General features: G+C 37.8%; 2 protein-coding genes across 2 annotated transcripts in view; one reads left to right on the forward strand and one right to left on the reverse strand.

Moving 5' to 3' along the window:
* ST13 (ST13 Hsp70 interacting protein) overlaps positions 1 to 19,660 on the reverse strand; it is a 29,543-nt gene extending 9,883 nt beyond the window's left edge. The window contains exons 1-5 of the mRNA XM_068559713.1: positions 19,388 to 19,660; positions 14,132 to 14,189; positions 11,970 to 12,045; positions 10,204 to 10,274; positions 5,554 to 5,620 (exon numbers count right to left, since the gene is read on the reverse strand). Of these exons, the coding sequence (XP_068415814.1) occupies positions 5,554 to 5,620; positions 10,204 to 10,274; positions 11,970 to 12,045; positions 14,132 to 14,189; positions 19,388 to 19,497 (382 nt within the window). The 5' untranslated portion in view covers positions 19,498 to 19,660. The remainder of the gene's footprint in view (positions 1 to 5,553; positions 5,621 to 10,203; positions 10,275 to 11,969; positions 12,046 to 14,131; positions 14,190 to 19,387) is intronic.
* A 402-nt stretch (positions 19,661 to 20,062) lies between these two features.
* Positions 20,063 to 23,974, forward strand: part of XPNPEP3 (X-prolyl aminopeptidase 3) — a 60,037-nt gene continuing 56,125 nt past the window's right edge. Inside the window, exon 1 of the mRNA XM_068560945.1 lies at positions 20,063 to 20,217. Coding sequence (XP_068417046.1) covers positions 20,154 to 20,217 — 64 coding nt within the window. The 5' untranslated portion in view covers positions 20,063 to 20,153. The remainder of the gene's footprint in view (positions 20,218 to 23,974) is intronic.

Raw genomic sequence — 23,974 nt, forward strand, 5'->3', positions numbered from 1 at the left:
GAAACAGTGGATAAAAAAAAATTAATAAAAACTGTTGGTCTCTTAAATTAGCCTTTCACATTTCCCTTTTAGCCCAGTAAGACTAGTTTCTAAATTAACATACAAAACTGGCTCTTCAAAGCAAAATCTTTAACCATACCTATACTGTAAATCACTCAAGACAGACAATTTTGGGGAACATAACCCCCCTAAAAAATATGAGAATACCACATTCTTGGTAGGACTCATTGGCTTTTAAATTTAGATAAAATCAAATGATAAGTCAATTTTATTCTATTAATTACATTTTTCTTTTATCCATTAAGTTAAAAGGATAGGGCTTCCCTGGTGGCGCAGTGGTTAAGAACCCGCCTGCCAATGCAGGGGACACGGGTTCGAGCCCTGGTCCAGGAAGATCCCACATGCCGCGGAGCAACTAAGCCCATGCGCCACAGCTACTGAGCCTGCACTCTAGAGCCCACGAGCCACAACTACTGAGCCTGTGTGCCACAACTACTGAAGCCCACGCGCCTAGAGCCCATGCTCTGCAACAAGAGAAGCCACCACAATGAGAAGCCCGCGCACCACAACAAAGAGTAGCCCCTGCTCACCGCAACTAGAGAAAGCCCGTGCACAGCCATGAAGACCCAATGCAGCCAAAAATAAATAAAATAAATAAATTTATTTTAAAAAAAGGATAAAATTAAAGTTATAAAGGAAAAAGTACCCATACTAAATTCATAGGGCTGATAAAAAATTCAAGAAAACTATACATATCAGAGACCAATAAAGTACAGCTCACAAGCCAAAAAAAAAAGAAAGAAAATTAGAACTGATGAGAGACCATACCCATATTTTAAATTCACTTATTGTAGCCCATTCTCATAGTTAAGCTTCTTTTATTAATCCCTTCAATAAAGTCATTTAACAAATAAACAAAATAAAGAATTACAAGAGTTCTTTGCACAAAGTCTAATTCTCGGAGACAGGAAACATGGGGAGACACAAGACAAGCAGAATTTTATAGTAAAGGCCACAATTCACTATGAAAAATATTTACCCAGTTAACAGAACTCATGAAATGCAGAAAAATGTTCTGTCTTATCAGTCTTATTAGTTACTACTACAAATGTCTATTAGAAGTTATTACACTAGGATGTCTAACAAGCAACTCACATCTACCATGTTCAAAACTGGAACTCTTAATTCCTACCCCATCTCCAAATCTATTCCCCAACCCTACATTCCCAACTAAGCAATTTTATGTATATATAGTAGGATAACACAGATAAATATATTAGAGACAAAGATTTTGACTCTAAACTAAATGGCTCCTCCGTTCAGTCTAGTTTAGAGGTCAGCAAACATTTTCTAGGAACGGCCATTTAATAATTATTTTAGGCTTTGCAGACTCTAACAATTTTAACTATTCATCTCTGCTGTTTTAGTGGGAAAGCAGCCACCAACAAAACATAAATGGGTGTGGCTATGTCCCATTAATTTTTTATAAAAAGAGGAGGCTGCAGTTTGGAAACTCCTGATCTACCTCAAGCCCAAAACCTTGGAGTCATTCTTGATTCCCCAATCTGAAACCAAAATCCCTGTAACTCTACTTTTAAAATATATCAAGAATCTAACTACTCCTCACCTTATCAGCCTAGTCCCAAGGTTTCCACACAGCACAAAGAGACACAGGACAGTTTATCTAGCACCACATGAACTACTGGCTTGATATAGTTCACAATTTCAACACTGAATCACTATATTCCTTTTGATAGTACCTTTGAAAAAAACTGTTTTTAAGAAGTTTCGGGCTTCCCTGGTGGCGCAGTGGTTAAGAATCCGCCTGCCAATGCAGGGGGCACGGGTTCGAGCAATGGTCCGGGAAGAGCCCACATGCCGCGGAGCAACTAAGCCCGTGCGCCACAACTACTGAGCCTGCGCTCTAGAGCCCTCAAGCCACAACTACTGAAGCCCGTGCACCTAGAGCCCGTGCTCTGCAACAAGAAAAGCCACTGCCATGAGAAGCCAGCGCACTGCAACGAAGAGTAGCCCCTGCTCACCGCAACTAGAGAAAGCCCACGCACAGCAACGAAGACCCAACGCAGCCAAAAAGTAATTAATTAATTAATTATTTTTTTAAAAGAAGTTGTTTCTATGATAAAAAAGCAAGAACTGTAGAAAAAGAGATGTGGAGCAGTGAGGGTGGCCATGTCCAATCTGATTCCAAGATCTGAGAAGCTGTTTAATGCCCAACATATATCCACAGCTTACTGGAAAATAAACATGGTTATTAAAGAATTAAATTAAATATATTTTCTTTCCATTTGTCTGTATTATTTTTTTCAAACAATCACTAACTTGTTAGGACATAGATACTTATGAAATTTTTTGAACCTAACTACATTATAAACTAAACTCTTATGTATTTCTTTTGGCCTAGGAGTGCTGTGAAAAAAGTGAAAATGGTGAGGACACTAAAAACAGAGCAAGTTTGGGAAACTCTGCCCCAATGCAAGCTATCATCATTAGCTACCTGGACTACAAAAATTTCTTCCCTCCCTCTGTGGAGTCATGAAAATGCACCTTAGATTTGTTGCAGTGAGCACAACTGATGGAGATCGCCATCTTCTAGGCTCAAGGCTATACTCCATAAGCTGCTCCCAGCTACTGACTGAATACAGGAAGGATAACCAGGTAGGCCCATTCTTGTGAGACGTGCAACTCCTCTAATGGGCAACCTTGGCTTGCCTAGACTTTTAGAAACACACACACAGTTGAAGACTTTCCCTACACAACCTTCCATCTCTCCTACAGAGGGGTAAGACCTACATGATAGCCTCACTGTCTTCCCAGACTCCTCCAGTTCTCCCTGCTCCCCCACCTTCCCTCACAGGTATTTTCCTAATATACCTCTGCCACACCAACTCATGTCTTGGCTTCTACTTCTCCAATGAACTAACATACCCTTAATCTGTCCCTAAAATCTGATCTACATAGAGTAGCAAGAATAATCCTTTTCAAAAGTAAATTCTTCTCACTATGAAACTCTCCTAGTCAAAAAACCCTCAATGGCTTTGCATAATCAAGGATAAAATCCTAAATCCTTAGCATGATCTACCAAGTTCTTTAGTGAGCTGTCAATCATCTGTCCTCCTCACCACCTTCCCACCACCCATCTCCCACCCCCAGGCACTTCTCTGACCTCAACTCTATCACTCTTATCCCTTCGCTGAGCACACTCCAGATAGTCTGGCCTTTCTGCTATTCCTTGAACACGTAACTGTCCCCAACGCTCTCCCAATTAACCCTATGTCCCCAAAAGCGCTTCTTTACACGGCTTGCTCCCTGCACTTCATCAGGTGCTTTCCTGACCACCTTATATAAAATATAGCTTCCATCATTGACTATCCCTTTACTCAGCTCTATTTTTCTTCATAGCACTAATTACCACCTAACTTTATATTATAAATTTGTTTATTTTTGTTCTCCCAAAATATAAAGTCCACGAAGTAAAGAACTTGGTGTGCTTTGTTTCCCGCTGTATATCCAGCATCTGGAACATGGTAAGCCTTCAATAAATACTTGTTGAATAAATATATTAAACTGAAAAAGCATAACAGAAATACCTCTAATAATGTGACAGCTGGAAACACTAAGGACTTAATAAGAATAGTACCAGTACCTTAATATTAGTACCAGGTACTATTCTAGGCATATTATACACATTTACTCGTTTATTCCTTATGACTCTATTAGGTAGGTATTATTATCCATATTTTACAAGGGAGGGAACAAAAACAGAGGCAGAGAGAGTAACTTCTCTAAGTTTTCATAGCTAGTAAGCCCCAGAGCTGGGATTCAAACCCAGGAACTTGGGCTCCTTAAACCCAGGGTTTAACTATATTCCTGCCTCTCAGACCCCAGGTGGGGCCTGAACCTACAATCCCTAGCTTATAGTACTAGTGTTTTATCCCTGTAAGATACACCATAAAATTGTACCTATTATAAAGTTAGAATTAGGCTATATTTACACATAAACATAGCTTGGAAAAAAATAAGGAAAAACAAAAATGTGACTCATTAGGTGGTGGCTGTTTCATTTTCACTTTGTTAAATATTGCTTAGACAATATATAAGTAAATTTAAAAAAATACAAGACAATATGCCAAAATAAGTGACAAAAATAATGAGTTGATAGTATGGCACAGTAAGATCCTGGGCAAGTCAAAACCCCTCTAAGCCCTCAGATTATTCACTGATCTGTAAAATGGGACTAGTTTGAGATTTTAATGAAATAATGCACATTAAAATATAATAAAACTGGCAGGAATGTAGAAGGCACAATTATATGCTAGGTAAACAGAAATCTTAGGTGGTAGGGAAATGAAGAAAAGATTAGTGTGGAAAAGGAATGGTCAGGAAGAGAAGTGGCTGGGATGAATTGATGGGTACAACTTAAAAGTTGAAATAGGTGAAGAAGAGCTTTACAAAGAAGCAAAAGTAAAGGAACATTCTAGGAAAGTGAGGTCTGGCTGGAATGGAAGGTTAATACTCAAAAGAAATAAGGCTGGGAAGGCAAAATATAGGATCTGACTCTAGCAGGTCCAATGCTATGATGAGCTTCAAAATGTATGCAAAAGTTAGTCACAGGTTACAAGCAAAGGAGTGTGTACCAATAAAAACAAGTTCTAAATAAGAATAATCTAGGGACAGTGAAGAGTAAGCAATGAAGTAGAGACATGTCAGGTAGACAAACTATTAAGGTAACTGCAATAGTATAAACATATAAGGACCTAAGCTAAGAAGGTGGTGGGATTACAAAGCAAAGGAACCTGAACAGCAATCAATACTGAACTCATTCTAAAATAGTCATCTTCTAAGTCTAAGGATGAAGTACAAACGCACAAGAGCATTATACAATAGCATCTATTCAATGATGGCATTGTGACACACTACACCACACAGCTATAAAGGGGTTTGCACAGTACCCAAGTTAATAAATAATTTGTTCTTATACATTTTAACTAATTAAACATAATACTTAATACTACCAGCACTCTCCCACTCTGATAGGATTTTCTGAACGGGTTCTAACAGGCAGAGACTAGAACAAGAGTGTTATATCGATGGACAATATTTGTCAAGGGCGTTACTATGTAAAAAGTTGAGGATCATTGATCTAATACCACTTTTGGGGAAAACCTTTCAGTTTTTATGATTATTATTTTTTCAGGTTTTCCCATCAGGCTTTTATTATAAAGAAGGTTCCAAAGCCTCTTGTCAGTGGAGAAACACTACAGTCAGGAAAGTACAGTCTCTGAGTTACAATCAGGATCTGTACACGCCCTGAGGCAAGATAATTTGATACCTGAGTGATTTCAGCCTCTTTAGTAATGGGAAAGGGGTGAGTGGAGGACAGGACGCTTTCTTCTCCAGTACCATACACTCAATAAATTTAAGTTCCCTTCCAGTTTCCCACCATTAACAGGTACTGCAGCAGAGAAGTAGAGAAGAGAATAGTCAGACTACTATAGGAAATGTAGCAAAGAGAAAAAAAAAAAAATCACTCACCATCATTTAGGGCATCAATGGCAGCCACTTTTTTATCATTTGCCTGATCCATCATCTCCTCAGTTATCTATGGGGAAATTGAAGATCAACTAAGAAGTAGTAGAAAAGCAAAGGGAAGGAGGAAACAATTTGGACTTTCTTAGGGATGTGGTAGTCACAACCCCCATTTCCACTCATTCTTCTCTGGTCTCAAGGGAACAAAGAGGATAATTATAATAAAGGATTAGTAAGAAATCTTATATAAGGATACATTTTAATCTTTCATACTAAATAATAAATATCATTCCCTATACACTGCCCTAGACATGACTTTTGCTTCCCTCCATCCCGATTTGAGCAGGTTTTTCTGCCCTAGTTTTTACCAAATCCTTTCTAGTTATTCACAAGTACAGGCATAGCTCGTTTTATTGCACTTGGCAGACGGCACTGCACTTTTTACAAACTGAAGGTTTCTGGCAACGCTGTGAGTCTACTGGAGCCATTTTTCCAACAACATTTGCTCACTTTATGTCATTTTGGCAATTCTTCCAGTATTTCAAATTTTTTCATTATTGTATTTGCTATGGTGATCTGTGATGTTACTACTATGACTTGCTGAAGGTTCAGATGGTTAGCATTTTTTAGCAATAAAGTATTTTTAAATTAAGGTATGTACATTGTTTTTTAGACATAATGCTATTGCATACTTAATAGACTACAGTATAGTGTAAACATAACTTCTACATGCACTGGGAAACCAAAAAATTTGTGTGACTCACTTTATTGTGGTGGTCTGGAACCTAACTCACAATGAGATCTTGGAGGTATGCCTGTACTAAAACCCAGTCTCCCCACAAGTAGAAAAGCTAGTTCCTAAGAGGCTTGAATCTTAGAAGAGAAATGTCTCATTCTTTTGGTCCAATGAACATCTATTGAGCACCTATACTAGACAGAACAAACACCGTACAAGATGCTGACAGTACAATGATTATTAATAACGAAAACATATAGCAAACAACGTCCTACAAGAAGCAATTTCTTTAACAAACAAAAATCCACTCTATCACCATCACTGTAAAATATTACTGAAGGTGCTGGCTAATCATTAAGAAAATGATTTGATACGTTTAAAAACTGGAAGGAAAATACCAGCTGTCTTTATACATACCTAGAAAATCTAATAGAACTGACAAGCTATTAGACCTACTATGACAATTCAGTAAAGTTCTCTTTACTGAAGAGAACAACAAGAGAATACAAGAGCAACATAAAAAACAAACCCAGAGTTCTTCCACATCAGCAACAATTATAAAATATAATAGAACAAGATACCATTCTAAGAGCACACAAGACTTTCATGGGAGGGAGCGGGGGAAAACATAAAATTCTATTAAAGGACACAGATATATACCATGCTCATGAAAAAATTATCAACTGTATCAATCTACCCCCAAGTTACTCAATAAATTCAAAGCATTTCCAACAAAAATCCCTACAAGTTTTGGACAAACTAAAACTTTTTAAAAGAATAAAGGAAAACACACTTTGCCACATAGTAAGACATCCTACAGAGCCAGGATAATTTGCAAAAAGACGACTTCAGTTTATGGCAATATGATGCACATGATACTCTGAACAAGTCTAAAACACACCTTTTATCAATAAAAGCCATCTTTGGCCTAAGAATGTAGAAATCCTCAAAGAACAAAATAAAGTGAAGGCTTGAAATCCAGCCAGGTGCCAAGTGCTCCATCTGCTTTCACCCTTGTGGAAGGTGTCAAACCGGGTGACCTTGCAATTCTGTTTTTGAAGATAGTACAGGACACATGAAACAAAGTCTAGATTCAGGTGAAACAAATGTATGTTGTCTAATCAGACATCCTCCAAAACAAATCTGGAACCCCAAATGCCTATACCCGCAGGCATAATGGTATACCAAAAATAAACCTGTCCCAAAGAGGGAAACCTATATAGAGAGAAGAAAAAGAAATCTCCCCTGAAAATTCATAACCACAAGCCAGCCTTTCCACTGGAATTCACATTACTTCTGTAGTTAAATAAGCAATGAAAAAACCATGTTGAGAATTTGAAGTGATTCTTGAGCTGGTCGCACCAACTCAGCGTCTTGATGGAAGCAAACATCTCTCTCTTTGGAGGAACACACCTTCTACTCAGGCCTCAAAACCTTTCCACAGGTAAAGTTTACAAGAACTCATGGTCAACGCACACACACAAACTACAGTAAACAAAGTACCTCAATGAGCAAGAGTCAGGAAAAATAACAGGAGAATAAGACCAGCAAAACAGTCCGATAAAGAATTTAATGTGTTTAAGAAAATAAATGCAAGTTCTGAAAATGAGTAAGGATCAAGAGACTTATAAATAACCAAGTGGTCTTTAAAAAGAATCAAAGAGAAAGTATCAAAATGAAAAACAAGCATTCAAACTCAGACATCAATGGAACAGCTGATTAGACAAAGAAAGCATACATAATTCGTCAGAGTGATAAAGAGATGGAACTTAATAGTGAAAAAGTCTGTATCTAACTACGGCTCCAGAATGAGAGTAGAGAGAATGGGAAAGAGGCCATTTTTGAAAGAGATACTAGCTGAAAATATTCCAGAGCTAAAAAAAGTTAACAACCCTAGGATTTACGATGCCCAGTAAACCCCAAGTAGGATAAATAAAAAGTATTATAAACCTAGACACACCAAGATGAACGGCACCATCAATAAATAGAACATGATTAATTTTTTTTAAAACAAATGTTGACAAAGTATTTATATTCGTTCTTAACAAAGATGCACAAGATCTTTATGGAGAAAAAGTTAAATTATTTAAAGACATTAAAAAAGACCTAAATAATTGCAATCATTGTTGCTTTTGTTGTGGTCATCCATGTACAATGCTTGGTGTCAGTCTATTTATCTCTTGTAAAAATAAAATACAGTGTGTGTGTGTGTGAAAAAAAAAAAAAAAAAAGACCTAAAAATAAAACAGATATCACATTCATGGATAATCTCAGTAATGAGGAGATGTAGCTTCTCCATATGTTAATTTAGATTTAATGCAATTCTAACAGAGGGGGGATAACAATCTGATTCTAAAATTTATATGGATGAACAAAGGGCCAATAGCAACCAAAAATACTCCTAAAGGGTTGGGGGTCCTTGCCCTACAAGATAACAAGACTTAATATAAAGCTATATACAACAATGTGTCATTAGTGCATGGAAAAAAATTAGACAAGCAGAACAAGAAAACACCAAAACAGACCCACAGATATACAGAAACCGTGTATTCTGGCACTGGTGAGGAAAAGGATTTTTCAATTATGGTGCTGATGGTTAAAGGTGAAAGGCAAACATAAAAATTTCAGAAGGAAAAAAACAATATATTACAGCAATTATAACCTTAAGGTAATAAAGCATAATATATAAAAGAACTTTCAATTTAACTGCATTAGAAGATTTTGTATGGGGGGAGGGATAAATCAGGAACTTGGGATTAACATACACACACTACTGTATATAAAATAGATATCCAGCAAGGACCTACTGTATAGCACAGGGAACACTACTCAATATTCTGTAATAACCTATATGGGAAAAATTCTGAAAAAGAATGAATAGATGTGTATGTATAACTGAATTACTTTGCTGTACACCTGAAACTAACAACACTGTAAATCAACTATACTCCAATAAAATTAAAAAATTTTAAAAAAGACTTTGTATACTAAGACAATGTAAAGAAAGTGAAGAGAAACCACAAACTAGTAGAAAAAAATGTGGAGCACACAGACGACAAATTGTTGGCATCAATTGTTAGCAGAATATAAACTGAACTTAAAAATCAGCAAGAAAGAGATGAACCAGTAAAAAAAAAAAAAATGGGAAAAGTCAGAATAAGACTTCACAAACACCTGTGAATAACTAATAAACATGAGAATATGTCAACTTTATTAGAAATCAGGAAAATGCAAATTTAAAAGCCACAAGGATATATCATTTCACACAGTAAGGTTGGGAAAGATGAAATATGACAATATCAAGAACTGGTGAGAATATGGTCCAACCTTTTAAGCTGCAATTAGTATATTACAGTGTTTCTCAAGCTCTGTTTCATTATCAACCCCTAAAGAGCCTTTTTAGGCAATTTTTTCTTACTTCTCACCCCCTCCATTTTAATACTGCAGATACAGTGCATATACGTGAATGTGCTATGACCTTTGGAGTACCACTAACCATCCTAACACCTAAGTTTTTTTCAAGCCCCCCTTCCAAGAACTGATTTTCACCACCTTGAGGGCAATATCTTTTGTTGGGACAAAACCATTTTAGAAAACTGGTGATAGATATCCCATTAACAGACAATTCCACTTGTAGAAATAAATGTTAGATGAACTCTATAGTCTCAAGAGCAGTCCAACCAGATGCAAACTGAAATAGGTAAACAGAAGACAAGTATTCCAGAGATTGTTAGAGAGCATGATTAAAAATAAAGGGCATTTTCACAAATACTTTAAATAATAAAATGCTTTCCTAGATGCCTTAAGTCAGAGAAAGATTCAACTTGCGCTTTTCCTAGAAGAGATATGTCATAAAATTATTACAGTAGGTAGGCTTTCACATTCCTGGCAGCAAGCAGAAAATAAGCCATTGAACTTACCTCTACATTTTCATCTCCCATTTCTTGAGGGGCATCAGTGTCTGGTTCAATCACACCTTCATTGTCAATTTCTGTCGAAGTTAAGAAAATGAAAATAAGACCTGTGCTATCCAATATAGTAGCCACTAGCCACATGAGGCTATTAAAAATTCATTAACCTTGGCTAGTGCAACTGATGAACTGAACATTTTACTCTAGATTAAATATTTTACTTCGTTAATTTTATTTAAACTGGTACACTGTAAAATATTTCCCTGTTAAACACAATCTTATTGTTTTGGTAAAACTATATTTCATCTTAACAGTCACATAATGTAAGGTATTTATTATCACATTGTAGTAGGTACTCTGGCAAGTGCATAGTTTCTATTTCTATTACATATTACACAGACATACTGATTTAGTCAGTGTCAACAAACTGACTCAGTTGAAATACTGTGTTCTACACACCAATATACTATAATGTTTTTTAAAAAAATATTTTATGCAGATAGCACAAGTTATAGTGATACTCTGATGTAAATCATGATAAAATATTTAATTTTACCATTTTCTGCCTTTGAAAACATAGTATGGATAAATTTTAAACTAAAGGTATACTACTTGTACAGAATTGACCCCCAAAGATAGCACTAGAAAGAGCTATGCTGCAAACTTCATGATGGACAACTGTATAAACAAAACAAAATAACTGTTATATATCAAAAAATGTTTTAAACAATAAACATTAGGAGACATTTTTAGCAAAGAGTAAACTTGATAAAAGCAGTTTCCTCTCAACAGTCAAAAAAGAATGAAATTAAAATTGGCTACCTGAAATCAGAATTAACATCCAACAAAAAATTTTTAATCAATTTTTAACAGGAACTGAGCTTGTAACTTTTTCTAATTATAAAACAGCTCGATTGCTGCACAAAATGCTTTTAGATGGAGTTAATTTTTAAAAAAATATTCATGGTAATTGTTAGAAAACTGTAAGATTAAAAAAATTTTACAAAAAGTAAAAGATCTGATTAAGCCCCCAAACAACAAACCCCTTCTAACATACCAAAGATCAACGGACTCAAAATTTGAAAAATGAGTATTTTTTTTTTTAGTTTTTAGATAGGTTCTGTGAATTAAGAGACTGCCCAATTAATAACTGGGGTATATATTTATAGTCTCAAAGGACCTCCAAATTTATGAAGAAATTTGTCAGTTTGCAGTCTAAAAAAACCAAACCAAACAAACAAATAAAACCCCAAGCCCACGGCATAGACATCAGTTCTTCTAAACTGAACCAGTTTTATTAACACAGATGCAGGTACTAAAGGGAAATAATTTTTTGGTACTTGATTCAGTTATTGGAAAACTTTTACATATGTCTAGAAAAACCTGGGTATCCGACCCAACTTATTCAAATACAAATTTCATGAAGTCTGAATACTGATCAAGTATTTCCATTAAAAATGTAACATCTGCATTGAGATATGCTATAAATACTCTGGATTTGAAGACTTAGTATGAAAAAAGGAAAACAGCTCATTAATAATTTCCCCATATTGATTACATGCTGAAATGTTAACATTTTACATATTGTTTAAAATATATTATTTGAATTAATTTCAACTGCTTTAAATTTTTAAAACGTGGTTACTAGAAAATTTTAAATTTCATATGTATCTCATGTTATACTTCTATTAGATAGCACTGATTTAGTCAATTTAGTAAAAATCAACATAGGACCATATCATGAGATTATCAAATAAAAACTACCATCTCCTCACCTAGATCACTCTCCTCACTTGATGGTTCGTCTGTCTTTATGTTTTCCTCCGCCTTCTTACTATCTGTTTTTTCTTCCTAGCAAAAGGAAGGCAAACAATGCTATCAGCATTTAATAACACACCCAACATATATGCTATTAATTTATACCGATTTATGTATAAACTATTCAGATACACTGTATTTCAGTTGTTGATGCGCTTTCTTGTTTTGTTTTGGTAAACTAGCTTTTGTTTTCTATTTTTATTTCTCTTGTTAAAGGGACTTCCCTGGTGGCACAGCGGTTAAGAATCCACCTGCCATCATTGGCAGGTTTGATCCCTGGTCCGGGAAGACCCCACATGCAGTGGAGCAACTAAGCCCATGTGCCACAACTACTGAGCCTGCGCTCTAGAGCCCATGCGCTGTAACTACTGAGCCCATGTGCCACAACACTGAAGCCCGCGTGCTGTAGGGCCCACGTGCCGCAACTGAGTCCAAGCGCCTAGAGCCCATGCTCCGCAACAAAGAGAAGCCACTGCAATGAGAAGCCCACGCACCGCAAAGAAGAGTAGCCTCCACTCGCCGCAATTAGAGAAAGCCCGCGCATAGCGATGAAGACCCAACAGAGCCAAAAAAATAAATAAATAAAAATAAATAAATAAATAAAATTAAATTAAGTATAGGTCCAGTCCCTCATCCAAACCATTTAGAAAATGAGTTTTAGAATTTTTAAAATTTTGGATTTTAGGAAGCTAATAAAGTGGATATACCATATTATGTAACACCCTTAACAGGCACTGTAGTCCACAACTCTCCATAATCAAACACATTACTACTTTCGCAAAATAAAAATTTTTTAGCAGAGATGTAAGTTAATACAATTTTGTCTTCACACGTTTATCACACGGCAAAGTATCTTACCTAGGGCTCAGAATCTACCAAACTCTGACAAATGACTCACCAAAAAAAAGAATTACTACTTCTGAAGCTTTTACTTAACTTCTCTCATTTCACTGTTCAAAGATATGCTAAATAATAAAACAACAAATTTTCTTATCAATTTAAGACAGCTAGTCAGAAGACTCTCAGGCAAAAAACCTTTTAGACATGAAGGCAGAAAATAGGGGAAAAAGAAATTCCAACGGGAGCATTCTTTTTTTAAAAAAATTAATTAATTATTTATTTTCGGCTGCATTGGGTCTTCTTCTTTGTTGTGCACGGGCTTTCTCTAGTTGCGGTGCGAGCGGGGGCTGCTCTTTGTCGCGGTGCATGGGCTTCTCATTGCGGTGGTTTCTCTTGTTGCAGAGCTTGGGCTCTAGGTGCGTGGGCTTCAGTAGCTGTGGCACACAGGCTCAGTAGTTGTGGCTTGCGGGCTTAGTTGCTCCGCAGCATGTGGGATCTTCCCAGACCAGGGCTTAAACCTGTGTCCCCTGCATTCGCAGGCAGGTTCTCAACCACTGCGCCACCAGGGAAGTCCCAAGGGAGCATCAAGAGTACATCTTCCCCCACCTCCATCTCTAAACTTTAGATACCAGCAACCTCCTCCTGTTTGTACACACCTTTTTGGCAAATATGCTAAAGCAACTCCATGAACCACACTCAGAAATATCCCTCAGGTGGTAGGGCAGAAAAAATTGAGAGTAACTAATTTGGGCTGTTTTTTCATTTACTTTCCAAATATTAATAAAGTACCTACAAAAACACTATGCTACGTGCTAAGAAACAAACAAACAAACAAAAATGATGAATGGGAATTCCCTGGCAGTCCAGTAGTTAGAACTCAGCACTTTCACTGCTGTGGGCCCAGGTTCAATCCCTGGTCAGGGAACTAACATCCCACAAGCAGCGCTGAGTGGCTAAAAAGAAAAAAAAAAAAAAAAGATTAAGACTACAAATGCACACAGTCACAGAGCTTACCACTTACAGGTCATGCATATAACATACATCAAGCACTTATTCTCACTTACTTTATACAATATAGTGAACATTCAACCCCACATTCTCAGTGTTATATCAGATTACAGAGATTTGATGTCCAAATAGAAATTTTACAAAGGTCTTACTTCGAAGTGATTTCTTGGGGAAATCAGGAATGGCAATTTGAGGGCAGAAGGTGAGAAACATCCCTAAGAAACCTTATAGTACTTTATCACTAAACATACAAATGAAATTCATAGCTTACCTTGGTATTTTCTTCCAATTTAGTTTTATGAGTAGCAGGTGGTATTTTACCCCCCATGCTTGAGGAAGATGAAAAAAAAGATATTTGTTTAGAAAACTAAAATTCACTAAGCCAAGCAACATTTATTTATGCTGAGTAAAAGGTTACATATTTAAATAGTTACCTTTTCAAACCTTTAAGGGTAAACTCATTTGAATACTTCAGTATTGTAAGTTTTTTTCAGCTTAAAAATTTATTTACTTTTAGGATACTGGTTAATAAAAATCTAACCTTTTCCTTGTCTCAATAAGTCTAGTAAACTTAATTATATAGCTTCTCTGCCCATTCCCAGAGAAAAAGGAAAAGAGGCAGAGAAACACGCAATGACAAAATCATTTGTACAAGTTGTTAATTTAGAATTCAGTAGATATACTTGAATCCAAAACTTTGAATTTTTGAATCAAAAGTTTGACATTTAGTAAGAATAGCTCAGTTAAATTCAAACAGGCAGTTTATAAAATAACCATTATGAAGTCACAGTGTAATGATTCAAAACACTTGTTTCCTCTGACTAGAACCTACAAGGATTCTTCTTGGTTATATTCATATGCCTCTCACACTGCAGATTTTCTCCTTATCACCTCTAAACTTCACCCATTAGAATTTCTTCTTGACCTTGCAAGCCCCTCTTTCCCAAATACTCCAGGCCAACTAAGTGAGTTATACATAAATAACTTAAAAATAAGGAAAAAATAAGACCATGAAGAATTAGTGTTATATGCTCCTTCTGGGGCAGGCTCTGAAGCATATGGGCTACATGCAACAGTCCAGTGATTAAAAAGTTCAGTGGATTAAGAGCACTCCACAATAATGAGAGCTAGAGATCACAAAGACTTAACATGTGCCTTAAAAAAAAAAAAAAAGAGGCCATTAACTTTTATGTAAAACAGAGATATGTTAACTTGGAAAACAGAAAGGAACCTAGTCCAAAACACCTGTAAGCGTCGATTCTTTATAACTAGAGTTATCAGAGCCATGCTTACATTAATTTCAGTTGGGTGGGATTTCTGGACATAAGGTATGAGTATACTGGATTTAAACAGATATTGGTTTTCCAAAGTTCTTTTACCAACTTACACATCTATTACCAGTGTATGAGAATTCATCTGTTCCACACCTTGGCCAACACTTAGCTATTGTTCATCTTTTAAATTTTTAGCATTTTTAACAGGTGTGTAGTGGTATCTCATTGTAATCTGAGTCTCTTTTCATACATTGGCCATTTTTTAAAATTAATTAATTAATTAATTAATTTATTTATTTATTTATTTTTGGCTGTGTTGGGTCTTCGTTTCTGTGCGAGGGCTTTCTCTAGTTGCGGCAAGCAGGGGCTACTCTTCATCGTGGTGCGTGGGCCTCTCACTATCACGGCCTCTCTTGTTGCGGAGCACAGGCTCCAGACGCGCAGGCTCCGTAGTTGTGGCTCACGGGCCTAGTTGCTCCACGGCATGTGGGATCTTCCCAGACCAGGGCTTGAACCCGTGTCCCCTGCATTGGCAGGCAGATTCTCAACCACTGCGCCACCAGGGAAGCCCCTGACTGGCCATTTTAAAAGCCTTTTTTGTAAAGTTCACCTCTTGTCCAGCCTTCTATTAGGTTGTCTATCATGTTTGTAGGTGTTCTTTGTATATTCCGAATATGCACATTCTGTCAGTTTTACAAGTTGCAAATGTCTTCTCCCACCCTGTGGCTTGCCTATTCACTCAATGGTATCTTTTGATAAAGCCAACATGAAGTAAAAATATAAATGCAAAGTAACAAATGTAATGAGAAACAAAATTTGCAATTTCTTGTATTAAGAAAAACGTGCACCTTTCCCATTCTGTTTAATGTGACAGTAACAAAAAAAATCTTCAGTTACTCAGTACCTTTGATAAGGAAGAATGGCTCCCATGTGCCAATCATTAAATCATTACACAATCCAAAACATCTAACTACGCAATTCAGCAAAGTGAAATGGTTTAATGATAGGGAACAAGCATACAAACAGGACAAAATTCTTTAAAATTCTATTCTACCGAAAAACTTTTCGAAAGAGCACAGTAATCAAATACCAGTTCTTTGCAGTTAAATTTTAATGAAGGCACCAGACTTCCTAAACTGTGTTTTTCCTAAGTTTCAAAATGCAGCATCCAGAAATGTATTTAGAGTGACATCCAAACAGAGTCCTAACAGTGTAACTTATGTTAAAACTTTGGGAGGTGATAGTCCTGCCAACTAATGTGTTAAACTAAATCTAATCCTAAGGAAATATCAGACAAACCCGAATTGAGGGAAATTCTACAAAATAACTGGCCCATAATATTCAAAATTGCCAAGGTCATGAAAATCAGTGAAAGACTGAAGAACTATTTCAGAACGAAGAGACATGACAACGAAATGCAACATGTAATTCTGAAGATTAGATACTATTAATGTATCAGTATCAGTTTCCTGAGGTGATGGCCTTACTGCAGAGGACTGTCCTTGTTTGCAGAAAACACACCCTAAATGGTGTTGGGGACACAGTGTTGGAAATAGTTCAGGAAAAAAGTTCCTTGTACTATACTTGCATTTTGTTTGCAAGCTAGATACTGTTTCCAAAAAATTAAAAAATTTAAAACTTGGGAGGAAAACGCAAGAGGGTTTATTCATAAACTAGATTTAGAGTTTCTCACATTCCAAATTCTAGTTAACTATTGGAAGATAACACCAATTTATAGGTACAGAAGTTTCATTTTATGCTTCCAAGATTTAAAACAAGATAGTTCTCTGCCAAAAATTGCAAACTGGACTTTGCCAATATAGGCATTTATGTGGGACCACACAAGACTTCAATCATAATTCTCTTAATTTGGTAACATTAAACCTACTCTGTGCTATATTTACTTACACACATGTACAAAAAACTGGGTGCTATATTTTAAATTCACTGAGGGTACAAATGCATCCTGTTCACTTCATTTAAAATATTTGCTGAAAAGCCATGTGCCATGCACACACTGTGCTGGAGACTAGAATACAAAGATACTCCCTTTGATCTTAAATTGCCATAAAATGAAAGGATAAACATAACTGCAAGATACGAAGTAGACCAAGTTGTGATATAGGAGAAAACAGCATCAGAATATTCTTCTCCCCCTAGAAATACAAAAATATTCCAAAACATATTTCTTGGAAAGAATGTAGTCTCCCTGATTCCCACTGACTATTGGGCCAAAATTTTTTTCTTCATATTTCTCTTGTTCAATTTATTAAACTTATATATTCTTAAAACCAAATAAAATTTTAAGCTATAAACAATAGAAATTATGGCAAATAAGCAAATGGACTGTTCTTCAATGTCTAAGCCTGGATATCCATGACTAATTTAGTATGGAGTAGAGGAAAACCTGAGATGGTTTCTACTTGAGGAACCCTAAAAGTAGGATTAGGTTTAGGAATATTACTGGACCTATAAGTCTCCACATTCAGCCCTATCTCCTGTAACTTTGGACTGCTTTAAGAAGACTGATACCAATACAGAAAAGAGAGGAACTGATACACTTCAGAGACTACAATACTTGACAGAATTTTCATACCATAAATCAGAATTCTCTACACAGCCACAATCGCTCCAGCACAAGTTACAACACTGATTCCAGATGCAGTTAACTTTTTCTTCACAGTGTCCTCTCTCTACCTCTCTAGGAGTGGAACATAACATTGTATCCACTCAAAATAATGTTCACTCTTGGTGCCTGATATTTCTTCCTGCAGTATCGGTCCGCTTTACCTGGAATTTTAAGAACTTATTAATTGTAGGCTCTTTTCTCCAATGAGTAAATAAGAAGAGGACAAAAGCATACAAATACCTTAAGTGACACTTTTGGATCAAGTTACTCAACAGAGAAAACGACTAAAATCTAGACCTCAATTCCTAGTCCTAAAAATTTTTCTGTTAAAAAGCAGAATTTGCAAAACGGTATTAACTGTTAACAACTGTTATTAAGCTACTACAGTAACTAATTGTAAGCGTTCTCAGAATTTTACATAAATAACATGAGCAAAAATCTTACAGTAGCTAGAAAACTGGTGGGGGGAAAAAGGACTGAGAAACTTCTTAGAGGAAAAAAATTACTATCCCACCACAGACAACGTTGATAGATTTGAACTTAAGTTTCTTCGTTAGAACAAGCTCACTGGAAGAAATATTCTTTCAAATGTTGGCTAATCATTGGTTCATCTTCCCCTATAAAAATATTACTAAAATAAACAAATCAATGTTTAGGGTAGTACCTTTTAGGAGTCATATTGCTTTACACTATTTATCACCTTTTTACTCGCTATTTATCACCGTGAGATGCAATTTGTATGTCATCTCTTAAATTCCTCACCAGAGGTACTGACTCTAAAAAATCATCTCGGGGAAGAGTTCCCTTTCTCCCTTAAGTTCCCCTCCAATACGCAGAATACTAATCTCTATTACATGCTAAATATCAAGACGAATTTCTGTACTTATCCATCTGTATCCCTAAATAGATTGTACTTAAACTGTTTCCTAGCTAGCATCTGGCACAATGCCTGTCCAATTAATTCCACGCTCGTAGCGCCGTACTCTGGAGTTAAAGATAACAAGAATAGATCGTGTTAACATGTGGGTCCTTGAAAAATCAGTTTTTTAAAAGTGTCTGGCGTGATGGCACTGCCACTATGGAAGTACAATAAGCGATTCCCAAAATAATTCTACGCACTTAGAATCGCTGTAACTGTAAAAGTAATCAAACACAGCTACCACTTTTATTGTAACTTATTAAATAACTTCCACATTATCACACCACTTTTTAAAGGCACAGTGCGTAAAGGAGCTGCTTCGTGTCACTGCCACCTCAGCAGGACACCAGAGGTTTCAAGAAAAACAACTCCACGCGAAAGCGAAGTCTTGCCGCTTTCACCCCTCCCCCTCACGCCTACGGTGCCCTACTGCCCGCAACCATCTGCATCTCCGTATTTCGCCGAAGACACACCCCTGGCGACCTCAGAATGCAGGGAACCCAGCTCTGCCTTTTCCTTCCCTGCCTCTGAACCATCTAAGCTTCCCGATCCTCCACTAGCCCCTCGAGGTCGCCGCCAGGGAGCGAGACTCGCCGCCGAGCTCCAGGTTCCTCCGCCCCGCGCCAGCTCGGGCCCAGCTCGGCCCAGCTCCCCCTCCCGCTGTCCCTGTTCCCTCCCCCATCGGCCCTCAGGCCCGGGTCTCACCTCTCCACCCACTCCCTCAGGAAGCGCATCTCCTCGGTGTGCAGAACGCTCGGGTCCTGCTTGCACATTTTCACGAAGGCTCGAAGCTCGCTCACTTTGCGGGGGTCCATGGTCCGGAGGCGGCGGGAGGCAGCAGGAGGCGGCGGGAGGCAGCAGGAGGCGGCGGGCGCGGCGGAGGCTGCGGCCCGATCCCAAGCCCGGGCGCTAGCGCAGCGTGACCGCGTAAAGGGGGCGGCTGCTGCCAGGCAGAACAGACTAGAACCTCCCCGGCCACTGGCTCCGCCCACCCAACGGTCTCGTGACCCCGGGTCCTTCGCCCGTTCATTCCTACTCCTCTACCGCTGCGCACTGGCTAGAATCTTCTAGAAGTGTGGCTGTTCGTGCTGGTGCCTGCCTCTCCATGCACGCATTCTTATCTTCACTCAGAACCAGTGCTCTAGATGGATCAACCTCCTATCCGGTGCTTTCAAGGAGGCGGGAGCTGTCAGCCCCTGCGGGGAGTCATTTAGAATAGAATATTCTGTGATTGTGGCTGTTAAATGGAACACGACGTCATGACGCCAAAATGGCCCTCCGGCCGGAGCGGCGGTCACAGCTCCGGGCGTGACGTCAACATTCTGCGCCCCGGTGGGAGGAAAGCCCGGCGAGCAGCGCAGGCCGGAAGGGGAGGGACACCTGGCCTGGTTTCCGGGCGACTCAACCCTACCGGCCGCGGCTTCTTCAGCAGTTTTCCGCGTTTCCTTCCTGAAGCGCAAGCGTGGCGGTTATGCCTTGGCTACTCTCGGCAACTAAGCTTGTTCCCTCGGTAGCAAGCGCCCGCAGCCTCTCAGGTTAGACTCCCACAGTGTCTCCTTCGGGGCTTGCTCTGAGAAGCCTGAGGCGCACCAGAGGGGTCCAGGTTTGTCTGAGGCGACCCCTGCTTTAGCGGACTCTTCTGCTGGGGTCTCCACTCCCAAACCCTCTGTGCGCTCCTTGGATTTCTCCTCTACCCGCTGCCCCTGGAAAAGGGTGGGCCCGGGGTTCTCTTTGCAGTTGAGGTATTCTGAGAGGTTGAAATGACTTAAGAGAGAAAAGGGTGTGCTGTCTTCCCAGAGGGGCTGTCTTCAAAGTAACTCGGACTCATGGAAGTTGTGTCAGTTATCACACTTGCCCAGGTGACACAGTGTCTCACATCACGTAGCTCTTGTTTCTGTTAGGTTAACCTACAGTCGGATTTTCGTGTTTTCAGAGTAGACGTGAGAGCTGGCTGCAGAATGTACAAGAAACACATGTTTAGTACTACAGATCTTTGAGTAGTTCCTCTCAGAAGAGGTAATGTTTGGAAATACTCCTGAGGCTTTTTATGTCTGAAAGCCTTGCTCGAAAAGGCAAGATAGTAAGTCAGAAAGAGAAAAACAAATATCGTATATTAACGCATATATGTGGAGCCTAGAAAAATGGTACAGATGAACCGGTTTGCAGGGCAGAAGTTGAGACACAGACGTAGAAAACAAACGTATGGACACCAAGGGGGGAAAGCCGCGGCGGGGGTGGGGGATGGTGGTGTGATGAATTGGGCGATTGGAATTGACATGTATACACTGATGTGCATAAAATTGATGACTAATAAGAACCTGCTGTATAAAAAAATAAATAAAATAAAATTCAAAAAAAAAGAAAGTGTTAAAAAAAAAAAAAAGAAAAGGCAAGATAGAGTAGTCCAGGAATGGGGGGGGGGCATTTTTTTAGGGTGTATTCTGTCGCGAGCAATTAATGCGGTGAACATGAAGCTTGATCGGTGAAAGATGAATCGTCTTTCAGGCAGATCTGCCATTGGATCATATTTTAGTTTTGGGGGCCGATAGGTGAACAATGTGTGAGCCGGAGCATATGGTATTTGACACCAAAGTTATGTCTTGACATGTGTTTCTTATGTTGGTATACCTGAATTTATTGAAAATGGAATGGTAATTATATCGACTTAGGAGCCTTACTCTAAAAAGTAAAAATAAAAAGTAATCATTGTTCAGTGCACAGAATTTGCTCTTTGCTTCTAACAGTTAAGCTCCAGAAAGCTGTCCCTCTCCATGGGAGTAGGTGAATAGATATGCTGTTAGTCAGTCTTGATCACAGAGGCCATAACTTATGATTTAGAGCTGGAACCATTCTTTGCTTGTAACTTTTTTTCCATTTGTTGAGGCTTTGTGTAAAACCTGATTAATCAAGATTTAGGGCTAGGTACTGGATTATACACACCAGTGTCGTGGAAAAATGTAGTCATTATGCTTCATTTTGCTTCAGTGGAATAAGTAAATTTAACCACCTCTCATATTAACATCATAATATACATATATAGGCTTTTTGAATGAATGAATGATCTCCTTGGACCTTCACAAGTCCAGTAATTAGAGCAAATATTTTACTGATGGGGAACTGAAACTAACACAATATCACAAGTAGCAAGTCAGGAATGTTAGTTGTATGATTGCCATCTAGTCCTTTTTCTGTTATACCTCTGCTAGGTCTTACTCTGCTTAGTAAAATCCTTTTTGACCTTTTTATTGAGCCAGAAAGAATGTATCTTCATTCAGTAACTTTTGAGTTAGTAGTCACTGTGGGTGAATCTCCACTTCCCTGGAGTTACAGTCTAGTCAGATGATAGAGAAGCAACAAATAAATGAGAATATATATAGCAAAGGATGGTAATAGAGTCTTGACTCAAGTGACATGGGAGCTCAAGAAAGGCAATAATGGGTTTTAAGTATGTTATTCTGGGATTTTATGAAGTTTTAGAATTTGAAAATTCCACCAACTTTAGATGTTCATAAATAGAACTTGGAATTCTGTGGTGCTCTTGGTTGCTTTTCCTTAGGAAGGCTTTGGGAACAGGGTGTTGAGCACCATAGGTAACTTCCTATTCTACGAAAGTCATGCATTCCTAAAGTGAAAATGCTTTGGCTAATTAAGAGTGTGATTTCATTAGTTGTGATATAGTTATTAACACCTAGTCATTTGAGAAAAAGCAAAATAAAGCATTAATGATGCATAAGTAAGTTTTATATTTTAAAAGACTAGATCATTTAAATATAAGTGTGAGATGAGGAAGGGAAATATTGAAAATATTAAAGAATAAGTAGCAAATAATTTTTAAAAGCCTGTTTGCAGTTAATTCTATTAACATTAATTGAGCACCACATAGGAGAACTAAGCACACAAAAAAAGTTTCTGCCATCATGCGAGACGGACAAAAAAGCAAGTAATTGTAATGTAACATACTTGTGGGGAGAAGGAAAAAGTGTTGATATTTTCTGGGGGCAGAGAGGGGCAAAGAGGAAACGTGGGCGTGACGTCAAATGTTAGGAGAGTTGAGACTTGAAAGAAGGCTTGAATTCACCAAGCCAACTAGAGTGATGGAGCCATCCTGGCAGAGAATAAATGCAAAGGCCCAGAACTCTGAAACAGAATGACTGGTACAAAGCTTTGCATCATTAATAAGCCTGGAGCTTTTTTGAAATATGTTGCTGGGCATGTTAATAGCTGTTACACCAAAAGGGTTCTGTGGTCAAATAAGTATGGGGAATGCTGCATTTTATAGTGCTCATAATAGACTATTTCCAAGTCTCTAAGAGGGAAATGTCTTTGGCATTAATTTGCAAAATGTATTTGACCATGGAGCCCTTTTTCTCTGGTGAGTCTTGAACTGGTATCCCTTTGAACACAGTTTGGGAAAAGTTGGGCTCAAGCATGAGATGTGTAAGAAGACACATGATAGAAAGTCAAGTTGGGAAGAAAGCTGGTGGCTGGCTCGTGGAGTGCCTTGTATATTATGTTAAGCAACATTGAGCTTTTTCCTCTAGGCAGTAGGAAACGAATAATTTTAAGCTATTGAATAAGATTAAATCTGAATTTTTAGTTATCTGTTAAGAATAAAATAAAAAATGACCAGCGGGCATGTTATTACATTCTCAAATTTTCAGAGACACTGGTTTTTGCTTTTGTTGAAAAATTGCATTTTTTCTAAGTCTGATTAGTCCCATATGTGTAACAAATAAATTCTACTAAATGTCACATTTTATATAAGTAGCATTTAAAATACTCTGAGCTTTTATGATTTTATTTTCTGCAAATAAGCATTAAATGCTAATTGTCCCCAGTCTCTCCTGTAGAATAAATGAACTTTCCTTCCCACCCACCTACCAACTAAAAATCAAACAAAACAAGAGCTCACGCTTTATTCTAGCAGTCATTTAAAAATAGTAGATCCTAGAATTTTTTCTGGTTTCCAAATTTGTTGCATTGCTATATATCACTGAACTATGTCTTTCGAAAGGTGATTGGGTTTTAAGTGCTACTAGATTATTTGCTCCCATCTTTTAGTCACATTAAAATTTATAGTAATTATATTTCTAAGATAAAAGATTAATATGATCAATAAGATCTTTTTGTTTAAAAAAAAGGAAGAATTCAATGACAGGGAACATGCAGGATGCAAGTCAACATAGGAAATTCTTTTTTTGTTGCTTAATAAATTCGGGTACCTTGAATGTAGCACATCCAAAATTTAACACCTCCGGGCCTATCTCAGATTAATGGCACTTCTCTTCTTTC

This window comes from Eschrichtius robustus, chromosome 13 (genome assembly GCF_028021215.1).
Source record: "Eschrichtius robustus isolate mEscRob2 chromosome 13, mEscRob2.pri, whole genome shotgun sequence".
In the NCBI taxonomy this organism is placed as follows: Eukaryota; Metazoa; Chordata; class Mammalia; order Artiodactyla; family Eschrichtiidae; genus Eschrichtius; species Eschrichtius robustus.